The sequence below is a fragment of the Vipera berus genome (assembly GCF_964194415.1).
Source record: "Vipera berus genome assembly, chromosome: 4".
NCBI lineage: Eukaryota > Metazoa > Chordata > Lepidosauria > Squamata > Viperidae > Vipera > Vipera berus.
Window position 1 is genome coordinate 121,073,712 of NC_138206.1, and position 24,945 is coordinate 121,098,656.

Sequence of the window (24,945 nt, forward strand, 5' to 3'; positions counted from 1 at the left end):
AGATAGAAGATAGAATAGATAATAGAGATAGATAGATAATAGATGATAGATAGATAGATAGATAGATAGATAGATAGATAGGTAGGTAGGTAGATAGAAGTTAGAATAGATAATAGAGATAGATAATAGATAGCTAGGAGATAGATAGAATAGATAATAGAGATATAGATAATAGATGATAGAAGATAGATAGATAGATAGATAGATAGATAGATAGATAGATAGATAGATAGATAGAAGATAGAATAGATAATAGAGATAGATAGATAATAGATGATAGATAGATAGATAGATAGATAGATAGATAGATAGATAGATAGATAGATAGTTAGGTAGATAGAAGTTAGAATAGATAATAGAGATAGATAATAGATAGCTAGGAGATAGATAGAATAGATAATAGAGATATAGATAATAGATGATAGAAGATAGATGGATAGATAGATAGATAGATAGATAGATAGATAGATAGATAGATAGATAGAAGATAGAATAGATAATAGATAATAGATGATAGATAGAATAGATAGATGATAGAAGATAGATAGATAGATAGATAGATAGATAGATAGATAGATAGATAGAAGATAGATAGATAGATAGATAATAGGTAGATAATCGATAGATATATAATAGAAAGATAGATAGATATAGATATAAAGATAGAGACAGAGATGTAGATATATAAAAATAAACTGCTCAGGTGTGGATAGAAGTGGAGAAATTCCACCACAATCATGGATCACAATTTTGTGTTTCCAGCAACTGTCCTGGACGGCTCACCGCAGCCCTGACCAAGTGTCCGAGTCGACCGTGATTCCCCAGAAGGTCTCCAGGCCAGAAATCCTGACCTTCGTCTCCATGCCAGGGACTTGGGAGACGTTCCTTCCTCTGGTGTTCAATAACTGTCAGCCAGTTGCCTTTCATTTTTTCTCCGCCAATTCACGGCGTGCATTTTTATATCAGTGTTTATGGCTTTCTCATCGCCATTGCTCGCTCCTTACTTTCTCTGCAAATTGTACGGTGGGCCATTTATATGTAAATTTTCCCTCTGCGGAACATTGTCATTATACATCTTTTATTATGTGGGTTGATAAGATGATGTTCCCCACCCACTGTTGCAATTCCTTTTACCCAGAAGACTTCCAGTAAAACAAACACAAATCAGATAATGAACTAATTAAAGGCGCTACACGCAGAGGAGCCCAAAGTCTAGAAGTTTGCTCGTGCCAGGCTGGGATCCCTCTGTGGGCAAAGAATGGACTTTCTGCCCCCACCCCTTTTTTTTTCTTTTCGACTGGGATCAGGATGTCCCAGAGTGGGTGCAAGGAAGATGTTTTACATTTGACTGAGCCTCATTTGAACCTCAGATTCATGTTTTCTTCCTTGGATACGCTTTTGGCCGTGTGGTAGAGAAGCCAAACAAAAGCTAGTCAGCGGAAAAATTGCTCCCGGGACATTTGAGTCGGTTGCAAAAGAGGGAATTGTTCGGAAGAATTTGTCGTCTGAAAATTGGCTAGTGATTGTGAAGCTGCCGTTTAAGATTAGCGGTTCATCTGGAAGTCAACTTAAATCCCATTGTTAGGAAGGAGATGGAGGGAGGGAAATGAACCAAGGAGAGAAGCAATCTGGAACTAAGGAGAAACTTCCTGACAGTGAGAACAATTAACCAGTGGAACAACCTGCCTCCAGAAGCTGTGAATGCTCCAACGCTGGAAGTTTTCAAGAAAAGACTGGACAGCCATTTATCTGAAATGGCATAGGGTCTCCTGCCTGAGCAGGGGGTTGGACTAGAAGACCTCCAAGGCCCCTTCCAACTCTGTTATCCGCTTATTCCTTAAAGAAAGATCCATCCTAGAACTCAGGAGAAATTTCCTGACAGTTAGAACAAGTAATCAGTGGAATAACTTGCTTCCAGAAGTTGTGAATGCTCCAACACCGAAGGGTTTAAAAAACAAAAAGATTGGACAACTGTTGGTCTGAAGTGGTACAGGGTTTCCTGCCTGAGCAGGGGGTTGGACTAGAAGACCTCCAAGGTCCCTTCCAGCTTTGTGATTGTGTTCTGTTGTTCTGAGAAATGTTCGGTTCCAGGGTGACTAGAAGCAAACAATTAACATCTCTCTTTACCCCAGAGGTGTATCTTCTCTCTAGCTCAGGGGTCTTCAAACTTGGCCCTTTTATGACTTGTGGACTTCAACTCCCAGAATTCCTCAGCCCGGCTGGGCTGAGGAATTCTGAGAGTTGAAGTCCACAAGTCATAAAAGGGCCAAGTTTGAAGACCCTTGCTCTAGCACAGGGGTGTCAAACTCGTGACGTCACATGACGTCGCGTGACGTATCGGAGCTTTTCCCCCATTGCTGGCAATGGGGTGGGCGCAGTTTTGTCGTGATGCGTCCGGCCCATGGGCCAGCAGTTTGAAACCCCTAGTCTAGCAGTTCCTGCCCTCTGGATTGTGGTTCCTTCCACCCAAGTCACGATCCAGATGGACCCGGATCTTCACCCAGGCCTTTGGTGAAGATGAAGGAGACCTGTCACTTCATCATGCTCGCCATCTCTTAATTTCTTCAATGCTTTATTGCAATGTCTTTGTTGTGAGCATTGCAATGTCATTGAGAGTTAATAAATCACCATCGTCATGTTGAAGGTAGCCAACTACATCTTGCAAAGAAGTCCCAACATTGGTCAACTGAAACTGTGTAGGACAGGGGTCTCCAACCTTGGCTACTTGACAACTTGTGGACTTCAGCTCCCATAATTCCTCAGCTAGCTGGCTGAGGAATTATGGGAACTGGAAATCCAAGTGGCCAAGTTTGGAGACCCTTGATGTAGAACAGGGGCCTTCCAACTTGGTCCTTTGATGACTTCCTCAGCCAGGCCAAGTTGGAAGACCCCTGTCTTAAATCTAACAAACAAAATGGAGGCTGGCTGAGGAATTCTGGCAGTTGAAGTCCCCAAGTCATCAAAGGGCCAAGTTGGAAGACCCCTGCCTTAAATCTAACAAACAAAATGGAGGCTGGCTGAGGAATTCTGGGCGTTGAAGTCCACAAGTCATCAAAGGGCCAAGTTGGAAGACCCTTGTCTTAAATCTAACAAACAAAATGGAGGCTGGCTGAGGAATTCTGGCAGTTGAAGTCCCCAAGTCATCAAAGGGCCAAGTTGGAAGACCCTTGTCTTAAATCTAACAAACAAAATGGAGGCTGGCTGAGGAATTCTGGGAGTTGAAGTCCACAAGTCATCAAAGGAGGGCCAAGTTGGAAGACCCCTGTCTTAAATCTAACAAACAAAATGGAGGCTGGCTGAGGAATTCTAGGAGTTGAAGTCCACAAGTCATAAAAGGGCTGAGTTTGAAGGCCCCTGATGTAGAAAGTCTTCAGCAGAAACAACATTCAAACAAAGAACACTCCAGTAACACCCCGTTATCTTGACCAACGGACAGCATCACTTCTCAGTGCAGTTGTGTCCGTACAACGTAGATTACAAAACTCAAAAGAAATTATGTTGTATTTTTGCCTCATGCAAACGTGGCCATTCATGGTGCAATTTGGTGACTCTAGAATTGTGGCTTGCTAATCATGGTTATAGGGACGCGGTGGCTCAGTGGGTTAGGATGCTGAGCTTGTCGATCAGATGGTCGGCAGTTTGGCGGGTCGAATCCCGAGTGCCGCATAACAGAGTGAGCGCCTGTTACTCGTCCCAGCTTCTGCCAACCTAGCAGTTTGAAAGCACATAAAAAAATGCAAGTAGAAAAATAGGGACCGCTCCGGTGGGAAGGGAACAGCGTTCCGTACGCCTTTGGCGTCTAGTCATGCCGGCCACATGACCACGGAGACGTCCTCGGACAAGCGCTGGCTCTTTGGCTTTGAAACGGAGATGAGCACCGGCCCCTAGAGATGGAAACGACTAGCACGCATGTGCAGGAGAACCTTTACCTTTACCTTAATCATGGTTAATCGGCGTGTTATGTGATCTTTCACTTGATCCTCATCAGATTTCCCCCCCCCCAGCTTAAGGATGATTGAGAGCTTTTTATCCCCATGGTAAGCAAGCAAAATGGGATGAGTCCCGAATGCTACTTCTTCCTCCTCAACGGAGAACAGAAGTACAGATCGCCCTTGCCTTACGATCCTAATTGGGCCCCAAATGTTTGTTAAGTGAGCTTTACCCCATGTTATGATCTTCCTGGCCACCGTTGTTAAGTGAATCAAAGCAGTTGATAAGTGAGTGACACGGTTACTAAATGAATCTGGCTTCCCCGTTGACCTGGCTTGTCAGAAGCTCGCAAAAGGGGACCACGTAACCCCGAGGACGCTGCAACCGTCGTAAGTACAAGCCAGTTGCCAAGCCTCTGAATTTTGATCACACGATTGTGGGGATGCTGCAACGGTCAGCAGCCTGAAAAACAATCGTGGTTTTTCAACGCTATTGGAATGGTCACCAAACGAGCTGTTGTAAGTTGTGCCATCAGACTCTATTCCCGCCCCCCATGATACAGGTAAGTCACCTGTTCCATGGAGGAAATTAAAAGTCTGTTTTGGCAATATTGTGACCCGCTAACCCTCTTCAAGGGGAGGAAAATTCTGCCTCTGGATTTCACCTCCATCAACCTTTTCCCCCGAGGAGAGAAAGAAATAAGGTTGAAAATGGGGGGGGGCATCTGGGATGTCTGGGGACAGCAGTTCAATAAAAGAGATGGATGTGGCCACAGCAGATGGTCGTAGAAAGTCGGGGGCATCTGGTGTCCTTATTCTGCACAGTACAGGCGATTGCAGCTTTCCAAACTCCACACTGGGAAATAAAAACAAAACAACAACAAAATGAAAAACAGCCCCCCCCACCCCATCCCCATATCGTTCACACCGTTGGTTCTTACTGTAAGTCACCATCTGGCTTCATTTAATCAAATACATCTTATTGTGTGAATGCTTTTGCTGTCTCTCAACACACCCATGCAGGAACCGCCATCGTCGTTGGGTTATTAAAATAAACCACAGGGGAAACGTCGCGTGACCCCTTATATTGGGTGATTTTTTTTTCCCCTAGGAAAAAATGAAAGCCATCTCTCTTGATATATTTCAAGAGCAGAATTAGTAAAGGAATACAGTGAAGTATAAAATGGGTAGATGAGAAAGACAGAGGGAGAGAGAAAGAGAGAGAGAGAGAGAGGAAGAGAGAGGAAAAAAGGAGAGAGAAAGAGAGATAGAAAGAAAAAAAGAGAGAGAAAGAGAGATAGAGTGAGAAAGGGGGAGACAAAGAGAAAAAAAGAGAAACAGCAAGAAAGAGAGTGCAAAAGAGAAAGAGAAAAAGAAAGAGAGGGAGGGAAAGAGAGAGAAAGAAAGAGAGAAAGATATGATATGATGAAAATGCTTAAAACAGCTGGGTGGAAATTTTAAGCAGCAGAAAATTCTGGACTTCATTCAGGGAAAAAACAAACAAACAACCTTATCTAACCACCTGTGCATTCTGCAACTTTGTGAAAAGTATCCGCAGTTTAGTTTTGTGTCCCAAAGGAATAAGAGAATGCGCAATTTGAGCCCAGAACTCAGCACATTGTTGCATCCTTTTTGCTTCCTCGCTGTGATGGACGGCTGCCGTTTTTAACACCCTCAATTTATTGTCCAGTGAACCAGACAGAAACAGTTGGGGGGGAAAAAATCTGGAAACGAGCAACGTTATTGTGTTCACCACCATGCAAATTGGAAAGGCATTGCGTGTTTTCCTATTTATTTTTCTCTCCCTCCCAACTGGCTTAATTGATCCTACTGGGAATAAGGGATTTATTTTTTATTTTTTTAAAAAAGATCATTTAATAGGATAGCAATTTCCCTGTTTGGAAAAAAAAGACCCTCATTGTGGACTATTGTGAAACTGGCAGAGAAAAACTCAAATCTCTTGTTCCTCCAAGTCTTCGGGGGTTGAGGAGACCAGCCAGCAACACACACACACACACACACACACACACACACACCCAATTTAACCAATGGAAAATATTTGCTCCCCATTTACCTTACAAAACCACAACTATTATACATGTCTGTGTATATATGTATGTTAATTATGCACAGGTAGTTCTTGACTTAGAACCATTCAGTTAGTGATGGTCGAAGTTACAGGAGTATTGGGATAAAAGTGACTGAGGACTTGTTTTTTCACACTTAATGACAGTTGCAGCCTCCCTGCGGTCACGTGATCAAAATTAAGAGGCTTGGCAACTAGCATGTACTTACGACGGTTGCAGCGTTCCCCCCCAGGTCACACAATCCCCCTTTTGCGAGCTTCTGACAAGCAAAGTCAGTGGAGGAAAGACAGATTCACTTAACGACCGGGTTACTGACTTAAGAACTACGGGGATGGTGGACAAAAAAGGTTGTCAAGTGGAGGAAAACCAGTGTCTCACTTAGTAGACTGAACTTAGTGGTCGTAAGTCAAGGATTACCTGTAGGTGAATGATAAGACTTACAACAGTTCATTTAGTGACTGTCCCAAGTTACAACGGCACTGGGAAAAGTGAGTTATGACTGGGGTTTTTTTTTCACACTTACGACCGCTGCAGCACCCTCAAAGGGTCACATGATCAAGATTTGGGTGCTTAGCAACCAAATTATTTATGTTATTTATGACAACTGCAGTGTCACATTTTACTTCCTGTACTTTAATATATAATAATAGGTCATTGTAAAATATATGAGAAGGTGGAGGGAGGGGAGAGGACAAAATAATTTACAACAACAACAACAGCTTGTAAAAGTCCGAATATGGTAGAATTCCTATTTATTGGAAAAAAAATTCAATATATTTGCTATAAAATCTGTAACAGTAATGCAACCGGATACTTATTTTCAGATATATAACCCTGAATGTTACATACCAAATACAATACAGTAACACTGCCTTCCTCTTTATTTACACGTTTATGAAAATTGATATGCAATCCATGTTAAAGGAACTTGGAATGGAGAATAGTTACATTAGAAAAATAATATTCTGCATAAAGCATCCTTAAAGAATCCAACCACATTTTATTTTTTTTCTTTTCAGGCCTCTGGCAATAAGGCAAAATAGTCCCTGGTAGAGCAGATAACTTAATTTTACAAAATACAATAACTGTTCAAACACATTTTTTTTTCAAGTTTGCTTTTGGTATACTCGTTTCTCACTACGAAATTGGATTTTTTTATTATTACTATTTGTTTGTCATCTTATGAAATTTTTGGAGGAAGATCTACCACTTCAGACACAGACATCGTTGGCGCTTAGAAAACGAGAAATCTTCTTCCATTTGGCCCAAGGTGAGCTAATAATAGGTGTGTAGTTTAAATAATGAGATTATTATGGTTGTAGAGTTGTTGGGTTTTTTTTTCTGGGTTTTTTTTTTTTTGGAGTTTTCATAGGAAACATTTCAGGAGCGGTTTTCCCCTTTTGGTTTTGGAACTGGCACACGACTACATTTTCACGAGAGGACATCACAAATGCAACTAAAACCAGGTTTGGAAGTGTATAACCCAAACCTAATTCTCCTCCTTTAATACTTTGACTCGCTTCTGCCATCACGGTCCATAACATGTTCTTCTCTTGTGGGTTCCGATCCAACCACGGTCAAGTTGTTTTAATCCCTTCGAAGGCACAAAATTTCCACCGTTTCTCCAGCGTGGCTCCAACACCGGAAAACTCTTGCTTAAACATACGTGGAAGCCTCACCAAAAGCATTTCTATTTCATTCGCCGAGATCTAGGGAGGAATGAAAAGAAGGAGGGAGAAGGGGAGGAGGAGGAGGAGGAGGAGGAGGAGAAGAGGAGGAGGAGGAGGAGGAGGAGGAGGAGAAGGAGAAGAAGAAGAAGAAGAAGAAGAAGAAGAAGAAGAAGAAGAAGAAGAAGAAGAAGAAGAAGAAGAAGAAGAAGAAGAAGAGGACGAGGAGGGGGAGGAGGAGGAGGAGGAGGAGGAGGAGAAGAAGAAGAAAAAGAAGAAGAAGAAGAAGAAGTAGAAGAAGAAGAAGAAGAAGAAGAAGAAGAAGAAGAAGAAGAAGAAGAGGAGGAGGAGGAGGAGGAGAAGAAGAAGAAGAAGAAGAAGAAGTAGTAGTAGTAGAAGAAGAAGAAGAAGAAGAAGAAGAAGAAGAAGAAGAAGAAGAAGAAGAAGAAGAAGAAGAAGAAGAAGAAGAAGAAGAAGAAGAGGGGGAGGAGGAGGGGGAGGGGGAGGGGGAGGAGGAGGAGGAGGAGGAGAGGAGGAGGAGGAGGCGGAGGAGAAGAAGAAGAAGAAGAGGAGGAGGAGGAGGAGGAGGAGAGATATTTCTATGATTTCTTATGTATATATATTTTATTAAATATATTTTTCTTAGTATTAAGAACAAATTGAAATGAAGACAATAGCAAAGCAGGAAAGGGAAGGGGATAGAAGGAATAAAGCGAGGGAAGGGAAAAAGAAATAGAAAAGGAACAAACAGCAGGGAGTTCCCTGACTTTGTTCAGTGCAGTTAGATATCTAGTAAAGTTATAATATCAGCTTGTAAGCAAGAGATGGTCGCCTAGCCTTCTCCTGCAACCCTGATTTTTCTGCTGGGAAACTGAAATAGCAGTAAGCAGAACATCAAGCTCTTGGGAAAGTGGAGATCATACAGAACATTCTCTATGAACAATTAACCAGTGGGACAATTTGCTTTGTTCTTCAAACTTATGAAGGCCTCTGAGAACTCTTCACTACTGGAAAGTCCACCCAGGGGGACACAAGGAAGTAGCAGAGACTTTTTTGTCTATCTATGCCAATCTTTTTACCAAGTTATAGGTAAAAGTTCTCCAGAAGTTGCGAATGCTCCAACACTGGAAGTTTTTAAGAAGAGATTGGACAACCATTTGTCTGAAATGGTATAGGTTTTCCTGCCTGATCAAGGGGCTGGACTAGAAGACCTCCAAGGTCCCTTCCAGCTTATTCTATTCTATTCTATTCTATTCTATTCTATTCTATTCTATTCTATTCTATTCTATTCTATTCTATTCTATTCTATTCTATTCTATTCTATTCTATTCTCAATAAAGATTCTATTCTATTCTATTCTATTCTATTCTATTCTATTCTATTCTATTCTATTCTATTCTATTCTATTCTATTCTATTCTATTCTCAATACAGATTCTATTCTATTCTATTCTATTCTATTCTATTCTATTCTATTCTATTCTGTTCTGTTCTGTTCTGTTCTGTTCTGTTCTGTTCTGTTCTGTTCTGTTCTGTTCTGTTCTGTTCTAGTATCTTAAGGAGTTGCGGGTTAATTGTGACCCAGCCAGATAAATATATGGAAGACTTCCATGTTCTTGATATCGCTACAGCCAGGCTGGCTGGGGAATTGGGGGATTGAAGTCTCCATGTCTTAAAGTTACCAAGGTTGAAAATCATGGCTTTAAAGGCAGCTGGACTGTTTTTTTCATTTTGGGAAAAGGTGGGAATTGGAGAATCTGCTGCCTGCCTCATCTCATATTTCTTAATTTCAAAACCCAAGAAAGTTATAAATCCAATTTACCCGAGAGTCCAGCTGCTGCATATACGACCAGAGATATTCAATGTTAGCTCCAAAAGGATGAACGTGAAGGAATGTTGATATGATACCTGCATTAAAATGATTTTTTAAAAAAAGAATTGTGTTAATTTATTCAGGCAAAACAGAATAGGATAAAATAATTATTGTGCATAAATGCGTTCTATATATATATATAATTTATTTCATGAGATCAGCTTATCTGCAAAAGGTTTTCAAAATGAGAAAAATATAATTGGGAAAAAAATGTGGTTTAATTTGCTCGCTAATCTGAATCTGGATGCAAGACATGCTGAAATTATTAAAAAAAATTCAGGGCAGGCTAATTCTGAATAGGGTTGATAGCCAGCGCATGTTCCTCACCAGAGCCACGAAAGAAGTTGAATGCCTATAAAATTTTATTGGCAAATCAAGCATTACATGGGAAGCTGCAAAAATGCTTATAGCACATCTTTAATGAATGTTAATTTTTTCTCTCTTTTTGGGGGATACTTGGATGTGAACTTTGATTCTTGAAAGCTAAGGGTTTGGGTTGAAGTTTATCTCTTGGTGAATTGCTTCAGAAATGCAAGTGCTGACTTTTGAATGGAGTTCAGAACGCATCGTGAAACCAAGGTAAAGATGTGTGAACAAGCAACCTTTTGAACCTCTGCCCCTTGAGGTTCTTCAACCAGGTTTTGTAACTCATCTGAATCCATCATAGCTACCACCTGAATCCCAAGAATTTGGAAGGCACAATATCACCATGTCTCTAATCTACTGATTGATGAACCCTTGCAAAAATCGGAAAAGCATGCTTTGCAGGTGGAAAATCCTGGGTGGAACACCAAGTTCATGAGATGTTCCCACCAAATCATTAAGACGCACTCGCGATTCTTCCACCAATGGCTACATTTCATTTATGGGATTTATGAAAACAGTTGGGTTTCAGAGACATGTTTTTATTTCTTAACCTAGCCAACATCTCCAAATATCAGGGGTTTCCAAGCAATTTCCTGGGGTCTCGCCCACTGAAACGCGGAATACTTCCGAGGCTGATTCTTCTCCTCAAAGGCATGAACCGTATTATGCTGGGGAAAAAAGAGTGTTGAGAGTTATCTTACCTATTAACAAAGCCTCCTTCTCTGATTTTAATGGCTGGTTTCGCTTCTCTGCATTTTTTTCTCTGTCTTGGGTGACCAACGGCACCGTCAACCCATTGATTTCCTATAAGGTTGAAAAAGAAAATTAAATAAAAACACAGGTGCTTCTGTGGAATACAACCACGTCAATAGGCATCGCTGGCATTCTTCCTCTCTCTCTATATATAAAAAAAGGACATTACTTTAATTTCCAGCTACAGGCAAGACAATTATAAATTATCGATCTGTTTTCCAACACTCGGTAATTCCCAACTGGATCTAAAGATCTAAAGGGGAAAAAAAAGCAGTTTTGTTTCTCTCTCCCCCCCTCTCTTAATTGGCCATAGTTGAAAAAGGTCCAGATTAAGCAATAAAGCAGATTTTTTTTAAAATCATCTGCCTTTTGTCGAAACAAATTGACATTATTCCAATCTCAAGGTAAGTATAGGATAAACTAATGGAGAACAGCATGTCCAATTTTTCTTATTCACGGTTTTTGCAGTAGGGGTAAAAATAATAATACAGAAAGCTGTGAATAATTTACAATCTTGGGGTGAAAATAACCGTTTTCCGCGGAAATGGCACAACTTTGTTAAGAAGGAATGACTCCTTTCCAAAACAGCACAATAACAACCTTCCCTGTTTACAGAACCCAGCACATACAGCTAGTCCTCAAAGTACATCAGTTCATTTAGCGACCGTTTCAAAGTTATGGCGGCACTGAGGAAAGTGACGTAATGACCATTTTTCACACTTTTACGACCATTGCGGCATCATCCCCATGGGTCACGTGATCAAAATTCAGAGGCTTGGCAACTGACTTGTGCTTATCCCCGTTGCTGCGTCCGAAGGTCGCACGATCCCCTTTTACAAACTTTTAACAAGCAAAATCAATGGGGGAAGCCGGATTCGTTTAACAACCATGTTACTAACTTAGCAACAATTAACCAGAAGTTGTGGGTGCTCCAACACGGCAGGCTTTTAAGAAGAGGCTGGACAACCATTTATCTGCTATGGGATAGGATTCCCTGCCTGAGCAGAGGGTTGGACTAGAAGACCTCCAAGGTCCCTTCCACCTGTTATTCTATTCTATTCTATTCTATTCTATTCTATTCTATTCTATTCTATTCTATTCTATTCTATTCTATTCTATTCTATTCTATTCTATTCTATTCTATTCTATTCTATTTCTGAACTGAAGAAGCTTCTTGGCTGAGAAGCGAAACATCTTCAAGGAAAAACAAAGTCCAGTTGCCTTTTTTTTTTTTAAAAAAAGCATCTTTGGGACATCCTGGATAAATGGCTGTCCACTGGGAGACAAACTGTTCCACTGGTTAATTTTTTTCTCATTGTCAGGTAATTTCTTCTGAGTAAAATTTGCACAGTTGTTTGTTTCTCAGAGTTTGTGTTTGTTGAACGAATGCAACACCTTTGCTTAATTTACGGTTCAATATAGGCCGTCTAGAATAAAACTCAATTTCCACACGAACTCGTAAAATCCAGTAATCAATTTAACTGTGTTGTATGTGGGTGTTGCCGGTCAGTGCCAATGAACTCAATGGGGTGTGATATTGTGATTCTCTTAAGCTGCACTAAGAAATCAGCTCTCCTGGGCAGAGGACCTTAAAGTTTATTGTGCAAGTATAGAAAATATAAGTGTCTGCTGTGGATTTAGATTTAATGTCGAGTATCACAATGCCTCTGGCATTATAAAAGGACATAATGTCAAGCAGCATCGTTATTTCAGAAATGAAAAATCATAGATCACTGAGGACTAGAATCTTATAAATGTCAGGAGAAAATAGAGAAGGGGGATTTCAAATTGGAAGTACACAACACTCCTCCATAACTGCTGGTTCAACTAAATTTCTTTTTCAATGTGTGCTGTTGTGCCCACAGTAAAAAAAAATGACAATAAAGGTTATCTTATCTTAAAAAAAAGGTTTTAGACGGACATCCCCAAGCAGCAAATGTGGGTTTAATTCACGCTATTGATTTCCTTCCAGATAATAAAATTGTTGGCGCTCCAAACAAGGAAAGGAACTTCGTGAAGAATTGCAAGGGTCTATCAAGCAAAAAGAAAATGGAAAATTGTATGAAAGATTCAACACCCACTGGGGGCAAAACCGAAAAAATGAACTCACGTTAAGCGAGTTCCTAGCCCAAAGCAGGAACGTGAGATGTGGTTGAAGAAAGAGAGGCAGAATGAAAGGAGAATTTTTTAAAAATGGGCTTCAAGGGGAAAACTCTTAAAGAACGAAGTGGAGACCCTTACAGAATCATAGAGTAACAGAGTGGGAAGGGACCTTGGAGGTCTTCTAGTCCAGCCCCCTGCTCAAGCAGAAACAGGCCATGAATAATTAGGATGAAAGAGTCAACGACATGCAAAGCAATTTCGAATCGTTGTTTATCCAAACTGGCTGCTTTTGATCAGAAAAATCTTAGGGTTAAGGAGTCCAGCTATGTTTTTCCCAGCGATAATGTGAAGTGATTTGCTTTACAGCCAGACAGAAAATGGCCACCTGATGACTCATTGCATGGTTGCATCGCATAACGACAAAAATTCCCCTGCCAAATTGCGGTCGTAAGTTCCTTTATGCGCCTTCCTTACCTATATGAAGTTGTTTTTTTTTAATACCTGAGAACATTAGTGATGTCTTCTGTAAATTCAGAATTCAGAACTAATACAGGTGGTCCTCAACTTACGACTGCAATTGAGCCCAAAATATCTGTTGCTAAGTGAGACAGTTATTACGTGAATTTTGCCCCATTTTACCACTTTTCTGGCCACAGTCATGAAGTTTATCCCTGCAGTTATTAAGTGAGGTTATTAAGTTAGTCTGGATTCCCCATTAACTTTGCTTGTCAGAAGGGATTCTGCAACTGTCATAAGTACATGCCAGTTGCCAAGCCTCTGAATTTTGATCACGTGACCCCGGGACACCGTAACAGTCATAAATGTGAATCAGTTGCCAAGTGTCTGGATTCTGATCCATGATGCAAAGTTCATAAGTGTGAAGAATGATCATAAGTCACTTTTTTCAATGACTTGTAACTTCAGTCACTAACTGAACTGTTGTAAGTTGAGGATCGCCTGTATTCTCCACTGTACAACCTTACAACTCGCCTCTCACAATTGCATTTTGTTCTGCTGGATGTAAAACAGGATTTTTTTTTCTTACCTCACCTTGAATCAATAATTCTCTAATTCCATGACCTATGAAAATCTGACATGGAGGTAAATATTTACTCCTGGTTTGCTAATATATATATATATATATATATATATATATATATATATATATATATATATATATATATATATATATATATATATATATATATATATATATATATATATATATATATATATATATATATATATATATATATATATATATATATATATATATATATATATATATATATATATATATATATATATATATATATATATATATATATATATATATGTGTGTGTGTGTGTGTGTGTGTGTGTGTGTGTGTGTGTGTGTGTGTATATATATATGTATATATATATATATATATATGTATATATATATATATATATATATATATATATATACATATACATATACATATACATATACATATACATATATATATGTGTGTGTGTGTGTGTGTATGTATGTATGTATATGTATATGTATATGTATATATGTATATATATAATTTTTCGGAGAGTATGCAATCTCAGATGCAATATGTTGGATCAGGCCAAGTTAAAAAAAAGTCTAGCAAATACATTTGCAGATGTTACGCCTGCTAAATATTAAATTCGGCTGCTGGCTTTTTGTGATTTAATGTGCTGGGTACCTTGTACTTAATTCAAATTTCGCTCAGGGTCACAGATCAAAAATTCTGTATAAAACTTCAAACAAGAAAACATGTGTTACAACTCAAATATTCAAGGGGAACTGCGTAGCTAATTGGCTTCTAACATGAAAGCCACCTATTAGATTTTAATTATACCTAAAATTTCCATACAGCAATCATGACTGAACAATATTTTGCTGTTTGCTGATGCTCCTTATAGAAAAAAAGGGCGTTTTCTTCTTTCAAATTAAAAGCTGGACTGGTTTACAAAGAGGAGTAATATTAATCCAAGGGCACCATGAATGGATGGGTCAGCAAAACACTGTTCGTGAAGGGACTAATTCAGTTCAGATGTCTTGCTGGTAAAGCATTAACCATGCTCAAAGCCAACACTTTTCTGTCAAGAACAGAGAGAATGCTACTACTGAGAGCAGTAGTAGTCCTCAACTTACAACAGTGTGTTTAGTGACTGGGCAAATCCTGCAGCAACTATCCAGCTGGTCCATTGTTTCTTCAGCTTTTTTGTAGAGCCGGCATTTTCTGCTTGTTGCCGTCTTCTCGATTCTGTATGTGTTCGTTGTACAGGTCAACTTGAGGGATGGAGATTCTCAGTCCTCCAGGTCACGGTTGTCCCAAAGATTCTTCTTCAAGAGGCAACTGGGCTTTCCTTGTTGTTTTTCCTTGAAGAGGTTTTGCTTCTCATCCAAGAAGCTTCTTCAGTTCTGGCAGAATGGTGGGGGAATGGAAGGATTGTATTTCTTTGTAGTCATCTGGTCGTGAATACTGTTTCTGAGAGTCATTGGGGTCCCTTGGAGGTTTATCTGTGCCCTCAGGAACACCTGAGTAGTGCGAATGGGTGTGGAACCTTCTCGGAAGTGCTGAAAGGAGTGTGTCGTACACTGGAGATGGGTGGCATTGTGTCTCTCCCCCCCCCTGTTGAGAGAAGGGTGTTCAATTTTTGACATAAAGGGCCTTTTTGACCCCTCTTTCAAACCAGCGGTAATCTCTGTCCAGAAATAGCCTTGGTGGAGCGGTGGGCTAATGCCTCCTTAAGTAACACCAGCTGCCTGCAATTTTTGCAGGTTCGAGTCCCACCAGGCTCAAGGTTGACTCAGCCTTCCATCCTTCCGAGGTAGGTAAAATGAGGACCCAGATTGTTGGGGGCAATTAAGCTGACTTTGTAATAATGCCGCTGGGGGGGGGCGAAAGTCCTAATAAGCAGGCATATACATAGAATGAAGGCTATTGCTACGCACATTGGTTTGTGCTTAAATTGAGTCTTCAGAGAAGGGCGGGATATAAATGGGATTTTAAAAAAAATGTGGACTCTGAGGGCGCTGATAAACCTCCAAGTGGCCTCAGTAACTCTCAGAAAGAGCACTAACGACCTGATGACTGCAAGGAATATAAACCCTTCCATCCTCCACCATTCAGTCAGAACTGAAGAAGCTTCTTGGATGGCAAGCGAAACATCTCCAAGAAAAAAACAAGAGTCCAGTTGCCTTTTGAAAAAGCACCTTTCGGTCAACTTGCAGCAGACTAAATAGACTTCCCAGTTAAGTTGTGGAACAGAACAAATGGTGATAGTGGTAGTAAAGTTGTCTAGCAGCTTACCTCAAGCTTTGCCTAGACCAGGGGTGTCAAACTCAATTTCATTGAGGGCCGCATCAGCATTGCGGTTGCCCTCAGGGGGCCAGGTGGGTATGGCTAGAGTGCATTTGGCCTACTGGGTGAGCATGGCCAGCTCTACATCGTTGGCATCAAGGGTGCCTATGGGGGCCTGGGCAGGAGTGGGACAGATCTGAGGGTCTCTGGCAGAAGGAGGGTCTCTGGGCCAGGGCCAAGGCAGTGGGGACCGTTCCCTCACTGTTTCCAGGATGGCTTCGCGGGCCGCATGGAACCACTTTGCGGGCCGTATCTGGCCCCCGGGCCTTGTGTTTGACATGTCTGGCCTAGACACACTTCCATAATGCACTTGTGTTACTTTCTAGAGTATTTAATATCACGGGAGTTTTTCATTACAGCTTATCTACATTCTAGCATAGCTGAACGGTGCTTGAGGTAGATTAAAATATTTTCAATTTCCTTCCCCGTATTATTATTATTGCAAGATTGTTTTTCCTTTGGCATTTCATCCTTGTATCTCATTTTCCAGGCCAGCACCATGGAAACCCTTTAATAAACTACTACAGATGTCAAAGTGATGGGAAAACAAAACAACTCGAGTATGAAATATTTATTCTAAACGAAATGTTTCTCCGAAGAAAATGAAAGAAAAACCTATTGGAGCTTCCCAGCGCAATTAAGAGTGATGATTAAAGATAGAGAAGCCAGTGAGGAGACGTCCATCACAGTCACCAAACTCTAAATAACAGAAAAAGGAAACATCTCAGATAAGGTGTGTGTGTGCCTGTGTGTGTGTGTGTGTGTGTGTGTGACCCAAGTGAAGTAAGCAGTTGTGTAGGGTGCCAATCTAGAAAGGACCCCCAAATTCTGAAGAAGAAAAAAATCAAATGCTAAGCGAGACCTTTGTTAAGCGAATTTTGCCCCATTTTACGACGTCTCTTGCCACGGTTCGTAAGCGAATCATGGCAAGTTGTTCAACTGCAAACACAGTTGTTCAAAGAATCCGGCTTTCCCCATGGACTTGGCTTGTCAGAAGGCCGCAAAATGGGACACCGCAACAGTCATAAGTACACGTCAGTTGCCAAGCCTCTGAATTTTGATCACGTGACCCTGAGGACGCTGCAATGGTCGTAAGTGTGAAAAGCGGTGAACGGTCACTAAATGATTTGTTGTAACCCGAGGACGGCCTGTAGAAGAATTAACTGTTCTTTTGGGGACGTTCTACTACTCCTAGGGCCAGTTGGTGGTTACTTATCTGCACGGTGGCATTTTTATTTATTTAGAGAATCTATTTGACCGCTCACTCACGATCAGCTTATAATTTTTTTAAAAACCTCAGGATAAGAAAAAATAATTCTCCCGCTCTCCCTGGCCATAACGGGCAATCAAATAAGCCAGGGGTTTTCAAACCTGCCCCCTTTAGGACTTGTGGACTTCAACTCCCAGAATTCCTCAGCCAGGAATTCTGGGAGTTGAAGTCCACAAGTCATAAAAGGGCCAAGTTTGAAGATCCCTGAAATAAGCCATTTGATGGGCTTCATCCCGCTTTGCCTCCCCCAGGATCGCTGGCCAGACCACTTCTTCAGGGCCTTCCGAAAGAGTGTCAGGATGGGGGCTAGTCTAAACGGGGGGGGGGGGGTTTGATGTTCCAGAGGGAGGGAGCCACCACAGATAAGCCACTTGTTCTGGATCCTGCCAGATGAGACCTGCTTAGGGCAGGGCTTTTCAACCAGTGGTACGGGTACCACCTGTGGTACATTGGCACCTGGCAGGTGGTACGCGACCATCCTAGAAAAGTGGTAGCGGGGGAGGGGAATGAGCTGAAACGGTGTCAGCACCGCACAACCCTGAGCGAGAGACGGCTGGAGTTGCAGGGCTGTCGGGGCTCAGCGGAAGCGCCAGGATCAGCGCCAGGATCCAGCTGGAGCTCGGCACTGATCCTGGCGCTTCTAAGCCAGAAGAAGCGCCGATCAGCTGGAATGTTGCAGCATCTCCAGGGTCTTGTGATTTGCATTCAGATGCTTGGCAACTGATTCATATTTATGATGGTCACAGTGTCCCAGGGTCATGTGAAGTGACCAAAACCTGCTGCAACCACCCAGCAGAAGGTGGGGGGGATAAAAACCAAACACCCCCCCCTCACCCCCGCTGCCAATCCTCAACAGAAATGCTCACAACAATGAAAACCTCGGACAGGAGGAAGAGCGCTACCAGGCAGGCAGGCAGGCGTCTTGCTCGGCTGTGCCTTGGGGGGCACTTTTTTCAGGGCCATTGTAACTTCGAAAAGTCACTAAGCGAACTGTTGTAAGTTGAGGACTACCTGTACTTCATCACTTTTTTCTTTTCTTTTTTCTTTTGGTCATCAAGTTTTTGACCCCTTGCTAGGCAACTGGTGGTACTCGGATGTTGCCGTATCCTAAAAGTGGTACAATGGGTGAAAAGGTTGAAAAGTCCTGCCTTAGGGGACAAGACCCTTCAGATTTTTTTTTTTTTTTTTAAATTCTAGTTGGAACATCTGACTATCTGGAAGGTTTACTAGCAAGCAGGCAATTAAAGCAGCTGTTCAATTCTAACATTTATTGGGTATTTCATATCTAATTTCCATTTATTTTCCTTGTCTTCTGGCAAAAATAGGGAAAGGAACCATGGTTCCTTCTCAGGAACGGTTTTTCTGAAGCAGACAAAGCTTCACAAGCTGTTAAAGAAAACTCTTTTCAACACTGCAGTTGGAATGGGCCAACATCCACTACATCTCTGCTATGCAAAATACGAGCAAGAGAGAGAGAGAGAGAAGAGAGAGAGAGAGAAAGGGATAAAAAGAGATAGAGAAAGAGGGAGAGAGGAAGTGGGAGAAAGAGAGAAAGAGAGGGAGAGAGAGAGAGAGGGAGAGAGAGGAAGAGAGAGAAAGAGCTAGAGAGAAAGGGAGAGAAAGAGAGGGATAAAAAGAGAGAAAGAGAGAGAAAGAGGGAGAGAGGAAGTGGGAGAGAGAGAAAGAGAGAGAGAGAGGGAGAGAGAGAGGGAGAGAGAGGAAGAGAGAGAAAGAGCTAGAGAGAAAGGGAGAGAGAGAAAGAGAGGGATAAAAAGAGATAGAGAAAGAGAGAAAGAGGGAGAGAGGAAGTGGGAGAGAGAGAAAGAGAGAAAGAGCTAGAGAGAAAGGGAGAGAGAGAGGGAAAAAAAGAGATAGAGAAAGAGAGAAAGAGGAAGAGAGGAAGTGGGAGAGAGAGAAAGAGAGAAAGAGAGATGGAGAGAGAGAGAAGAAGAGAGGGAGGGAGAGAAACAGAAAGGGAGAGAGAGGAAGAGAGAGGCAGAGAGAGAGGAAGAGAAGGAGAGAAAGAGAGATGGAGAGAAAGAGAAAGAGGGCAAAAGAGAGAGAAAGAAAGAGAGGGAAAGTTGTCAGGATCTGCTTTCTTATTCAAATTTAAAATAACCTCCCAAAGGTTTTCTAAATTGTGGAAGGAACATGTCTGCCCTTCCTGGCAGACCAGATCTTGCTCTGGCTACAAGGCTATTTGCTAAATCCAGCTTGTCAACTGTATCAAATAGGTACTAATCCCATTAAATGCATTACAGACCACTAATAACCATGCGGAAAACTCAGCAATCCTTTGCTCGCCAGACATTTTGATCTGCAAATACTCCGCTGGGAGCCTCGGGGGAGAAAGGATTGTCAACTTCCCTTATTAACGCATGTAATTCCGTAATTCACATTTATGCAACGAGTCGCCCCGACGTATGAAATATCCAGTGTTTTAAAGCAGCATTTGCCATGTTGCACACTCGACAGGCCTCTCGTCTGTCCGTCCTCTTCACTCAAAAAAAACAAACAAACCTTCCCAATCACACGGAGTCCTCAACTTACAGCCACAGCTGAGCCCAAAGTTTCTGCCGTTCGGTGAGTTGTGCCCCATTTTACGACTCTTCTCGCCACCTTTGTTAAGTGAATCTTTGCAGTTCTTAAATAAGTGACACGGTTGATCCGCTTCCCCCCCTTGCGCCCGCCTGTCAGGAGGTGGTAAAAGGGGAATCGCGTGATCCCCAGGACAATGTGACTGTCATAAATGTGAGTCAGTGGCCAATTATATTCGCGTTACCCTGGGGATGCTGCAACGCTCGTAAAGGGTGAAACACGGTCACAGGTTGCGTCATTCAGTCCCGTGATAACTTAGATTGGTCACTAAGTGAGCTGTTTTGTAATTTGAGGATTATATTTAGCGTTAGTAGCCCTTATTGGGTTGACCACATCTCGCCTACAGTTCTCTGGAACTCTTTCAAGGTCAATGAAAATTTTCCATATTCCATATTTTCTATTCTATTCTATTCTATTCTATTCTATTCTATTCTATTCTATTCTATTCTATTCTATTCTATTCTATTCTATTCTATTCTATTCTAGTCTAGTCTAGTCTAGTCTAGTCTAGTCTAGTCTAGTCTAGTCTAGTCTAGTCTAGTCCAGTCATATTCTGTTTCATTCTATTCTACTCTAATTCCATTCCATTCCATATTTTCTATTTTCTATTTTCTATTTTCTATTTTCTATTCTATTCTATTCTATTCTATTCTATTCTATTCTATTCTATTCTATTCTATTCTATTCTATTCTATTCTATTCTATTCTATTCTATTCTATTCTATTCTATTCTATTCTAGTCTATTCTATTCTAGTCTAGTCTAGTCTATTCTAGTCTAGTCTAGTCTAGTCTAGTCTAGTCTAGTCTAGTCTAGTCTAGTCTAGTCTAGTCATATTCTGTTCTATTCTATGTATTATCAGCGGCCCTGGAAAGGACTCTGAATGCTGCCTATAATTGCTTCAGTCTGAACATAAATCAAAGAAAAGCCAAATGTAACTGGAAGATTGGGGTCTTCACGTGAGGTCTAGAATGCCGAACTTTTTGAAATAAGAGCCACCAACCTCATCGGCTTCTGAAAATTCAGTGCCGAAAGTTGAACATATCTACATGAACTGGGTTATGCATATTTCTCCGTCCCATGCATATAAATGTTTCAGCAGTGAGAAATATTTTTTTTAAAAAAAACAACCTAAAACACCTTTGCCATGATAAATGTAGCGAGGCAAGCCAGCCGTTTCCTGTTAATTCTGGAAGGCAAATTAAAAAATGAAAACCAGTTCATTTATCTTGAAGTAACCACTCCTTCGGTGTCACAAAAGGTTACTCTTGGTATGATCTATTCATCCGTTAAAAGCCAGCTTTGATTTTTCAAAGTGCAAGCTGAAAAGACAAATCTGAAGTTGTACCTACTTTTGCCTGAGATTCGTCATGCCCGTTAGTCTCTAACTCCTTGGCATTTTTTTTTAACTGCGGAAGAGAGAGAGAGAGAGAGAGAGAGAGGGAAAAAAACAATCACGATTAGCGTGTTTTGCACATTTATTGTTGATTTATAACCAGGCAAGGCTTCCAATGAACAAAATATACGGAGCATACAACTCTAATGAGCTCTTTGCCGAAACCGGTTAGGAAGCAACCTAGTTAAGATCTGATAGGTTGGCTTAAAATAATAATAATAATAATAATAATAATAATAATAATAATAATAATAATAATAATAATAATAATAATAATAATAATAATAATAATAATAATAATAATAATAATAATAATAATATAAAAGGAAGCCGACACCAAAACTGGATCATTACTTTTTTAAAATAATAAGATTAGGAAGCAGTCTCAAGGCATAAGAAAGGGTGCAAAATTGGCTTTCAAGAGTAATAAATGCTTTCATTCCCCGTTTGGCTGCTATTAATTTGCAACTTTGCAGCGGTTGCAAACGTTGCTGCTAGCTAAATAGCAGGCAGCTAATAATTGCTTCTGAGTTACGAGTTTTGAGCATTTTCTGATAGGTTTTTTTTCTATTGGGAAGATAAAAGCAGCTCATTTTATGGCCTCCGTGGTTGCCTTCTCCACATCAGGGTTGCTGAAGGCCATCAGGAAAAAAAGAAAGAGAAATATTCTTAGGTGGGGAAAAATATTAAATGCCAGGTTGCCTTCAGAAATTGTGGGTGCTTCATGACTGGAGGTTTTTAAGAAAAGACCGCCCAGCCATCTAACTGAAGTGGTCTAGGGCAGCGGTCTTCCAACGTGGCCCTTTTATGACTGGTGGACTTCAACTCCCAGAATTCCTCAGCCAGGCACGCTCAATTTGGGACTCAATTGTGGTCATTAGTTGAGGACCATCTGTAAATGATGATGATGATGATAACAACAATAATAATATTTATAATTATTATTTTTTAATTATAAACCTTGGAGGTCATCTAGTCCAACCCCCTGCTCAGATAGGAAACCCTATACCATCTCAGACAACTGGCTGTCCAGTCTCTTCTTAAAAATCCCCAGTGATGGAGAACCCACAACTTCTGGTGGCAAGCTGTTCCACTGGTGAATTGTCCTCCCTGTTAGGAAGTTTCTCCTTAGTTCCAGGTTGCTTCTCTCCTTGATTCGTTTCCCTCCGTTGCTTCTTGTCCTGCCTTCGGGCGCTTTGGAGAACAGCTTGACTCCCTCTTCTTTGGGGCAGCCCCTGCGCTACTGGAACACTGCTATCCAGTGCTTTTTTTTGTAAAAGAAAAAGGTGCTGGAACTCACACATGATATACAACCCACCTTGCCTACCCTACGAGGTTCCATCCAAAAAAGGTGCCGGAACTCCGTTCTCGGCGTTCTATGACAAAAAAAGCCCTGCTGCTATCATGTCACCCCGTGTGTCTTGTGTGGTTTTGGCTAAACTGAAAAATGTTTGTTTCATTGTTCCAAATCACTTTGTTGGGGGGAAAAAAGTTTTAGGTTTATTTATCAAAGTTTTCTTACAACTTCCCTCGACAACAATTCCTCTAGGAAGATCTGAGAAGGGAGGTCCATCGGATAACCATCCTGTGGTGATCATTGTTGCATAAGCCATGCTATTGTATACATGGAGAGAACCGCTGCAGGTCAGCTAATATTTCAGCAGGCCATTTCAAGTGATTTGCAAATTCCATCTTTACACCTCTGACCAATTTTCAGCCAGCTGTAGTAGAGAGGGTGGTGTTTATTTTGTTTTTTTAAAACATGTCTTCTAGATTTCCTCCACTTGAGTCCAACAGTTCTAAGCTTCCATTTCTTAACAATAGTTCTTAAAATTGAAATTGCTAGGTGGAGGCACTTGTAGATGTTTCATCGCCTTTATCTGCTTTGTAAGAGTGAATTATTTCCCACTTCAAAGGGGCAGAGAGCTGTTTAGAAGAGGCCACCGTGGATGAAAAGAGACAGAACAATTATCGCAGCCTGAGAGATGAGGAAGGTAAGCTCAGGTTGTTTACCTTGGGACGATGACCTGGCAGCCTTGTGGAGCCACTGTCTTTGCGGCCTTATTAACAACTTTATGGGGATGTTTTTTTTAGGACGGATATACTGAAGCAACTAGAAGGAGGCCCATATTTCTGCAGGTATCTTTTCAACTATTTTCTTATTTTGAATCTCACAACTGCAGGCAGACTGCAAGTACACATTCAAATGTATGATACGATGCTGTTCCTATGTTTGTAACTATGTCATGTAGAAGACATGGACAGTGTAGAAAAGATAGATAATAGGTAGGTAGATAGATAGATAGATAGATAGATAGATAGATAGATAGATAGATAGATAGATAGATAGATAGATAGATAGATAGATAATAGGATGGATGGATGGATGGATGGATGGATGGATGGATGGATGGATGGATGGATGGATGGATGGATGGACAGACAGATGGATAAGTGCATGGATAGATGGATAGATGGATGGATGGATGGATGGATGGATGGATGGATGGATGGATAGATAGATAGATAGATAGATAGATAGATAGATAGATAGATAGATAGATAGATAGGATGGACAGACAGATGGATAACTGGATGGATAAGTGGATAGATGGATGGATAAATGGATGGATAGATGGATGGATAGATGGATGGATGGATGGATAGATAGATAGATGATAGAGATAGATAGATAGATAGATAGATAGATAGATAGATAGATAGATAGATAGATAGATAGATAGATAGATAGATAGATAGATAGAATGGATGGATGGATGGACAGACGGATGGATGTGGATGGATAAATGGATGGATGGATAGATGATAGATAGATAGATAGATAGATAGATAGATAGATAGATAGATAGATAGATCGATCATTTTTATTGTCTGGAGCAGATTTACCTGAAAGCAAATGAGAATTTTGCCGGATTGAGAACTTCCCAGAAGAATTCCTGATTATGGGAAGGCAGCTAAACTTACGTAGATTTACTTAAATGTAAATCCCCAGGATTTGCAATGGCATTTCTCCCTCATATCAAAATGACCGGGATTTTTTGATTAAGTAAACCCAGATATTCTTCTAGGAGAGACAAATCCTTATTACGTGTGGTCAAACATGCTGAGCAGATCCTCTGTGGGTAAACCTTTAGGTACTATCCCCAAAAAGATGCTTTACTCCAGGGAAAAGAGAAGAAAGGAAATATTGGCCAGGCCTTGCAAAAAAATTTTTTTTAAAAAAAATATATATATCACTGAGAAAATGAGACAACACCATACTGTGTAACTTTGTTCAGCAGAGAACAAAAAGAATCAGGAAAGAGTCACAGGCTTATTTTTCATTTTATCTCCACCCGCAAATTGGAATCAATCCACTTTGAGCAGAGCAGAGAAAGGGGAAAAAAACCTCATTTATTCAGCTAACAGCTACAAAAATACAGTGTACCTTCAATTAATGGGTTCCAGAATCAGAATCAGAGCACTTAGAATTCCATCCGTCTATTTCTCTCTCTGCCTTCTGTCTTTGTCTGTGTGTGT

General features: G+C 40.8%; 1 protein-coding gene across 1 annotated transcript in view; it reads right to left on the reverse strand.

Annotated features, from left to right (window-relative positions):
• Nucleotides 1–6,769: 6,769 nt before the first annotated feature.
• Nucleotides 6,770–24,945, reverse strand: part of ENOX1 (ecto-NOX disulfide-thiol exchanger 1) — a 289,641-nt gene continuing 271,465 nt past the window's right edge. The window contains exons 13-16 of the mRNA XM_081328001.1: nt 21,362–21,418; nt 10,623–10,725; nt 9,505–9,590; nt 6,770–7,725 (exon numbers count right to left, since the gene is read on the reverse strand). Of these exons, the coding sequence (XP_081184127.1) occupies nt 7,594–7,725; nt 9,505–9,590; nt 10,623–10,725; nt 21,362–21,418 (378 nt within the window). The 3' untranslated portion in view covers nt 6,770–7,593. The remainder of the gene's footprint in view (nt 7,726–9,504; nt 9,591–10,622; nt 10,726–21,361; nt 21,419–24,945) is intronic.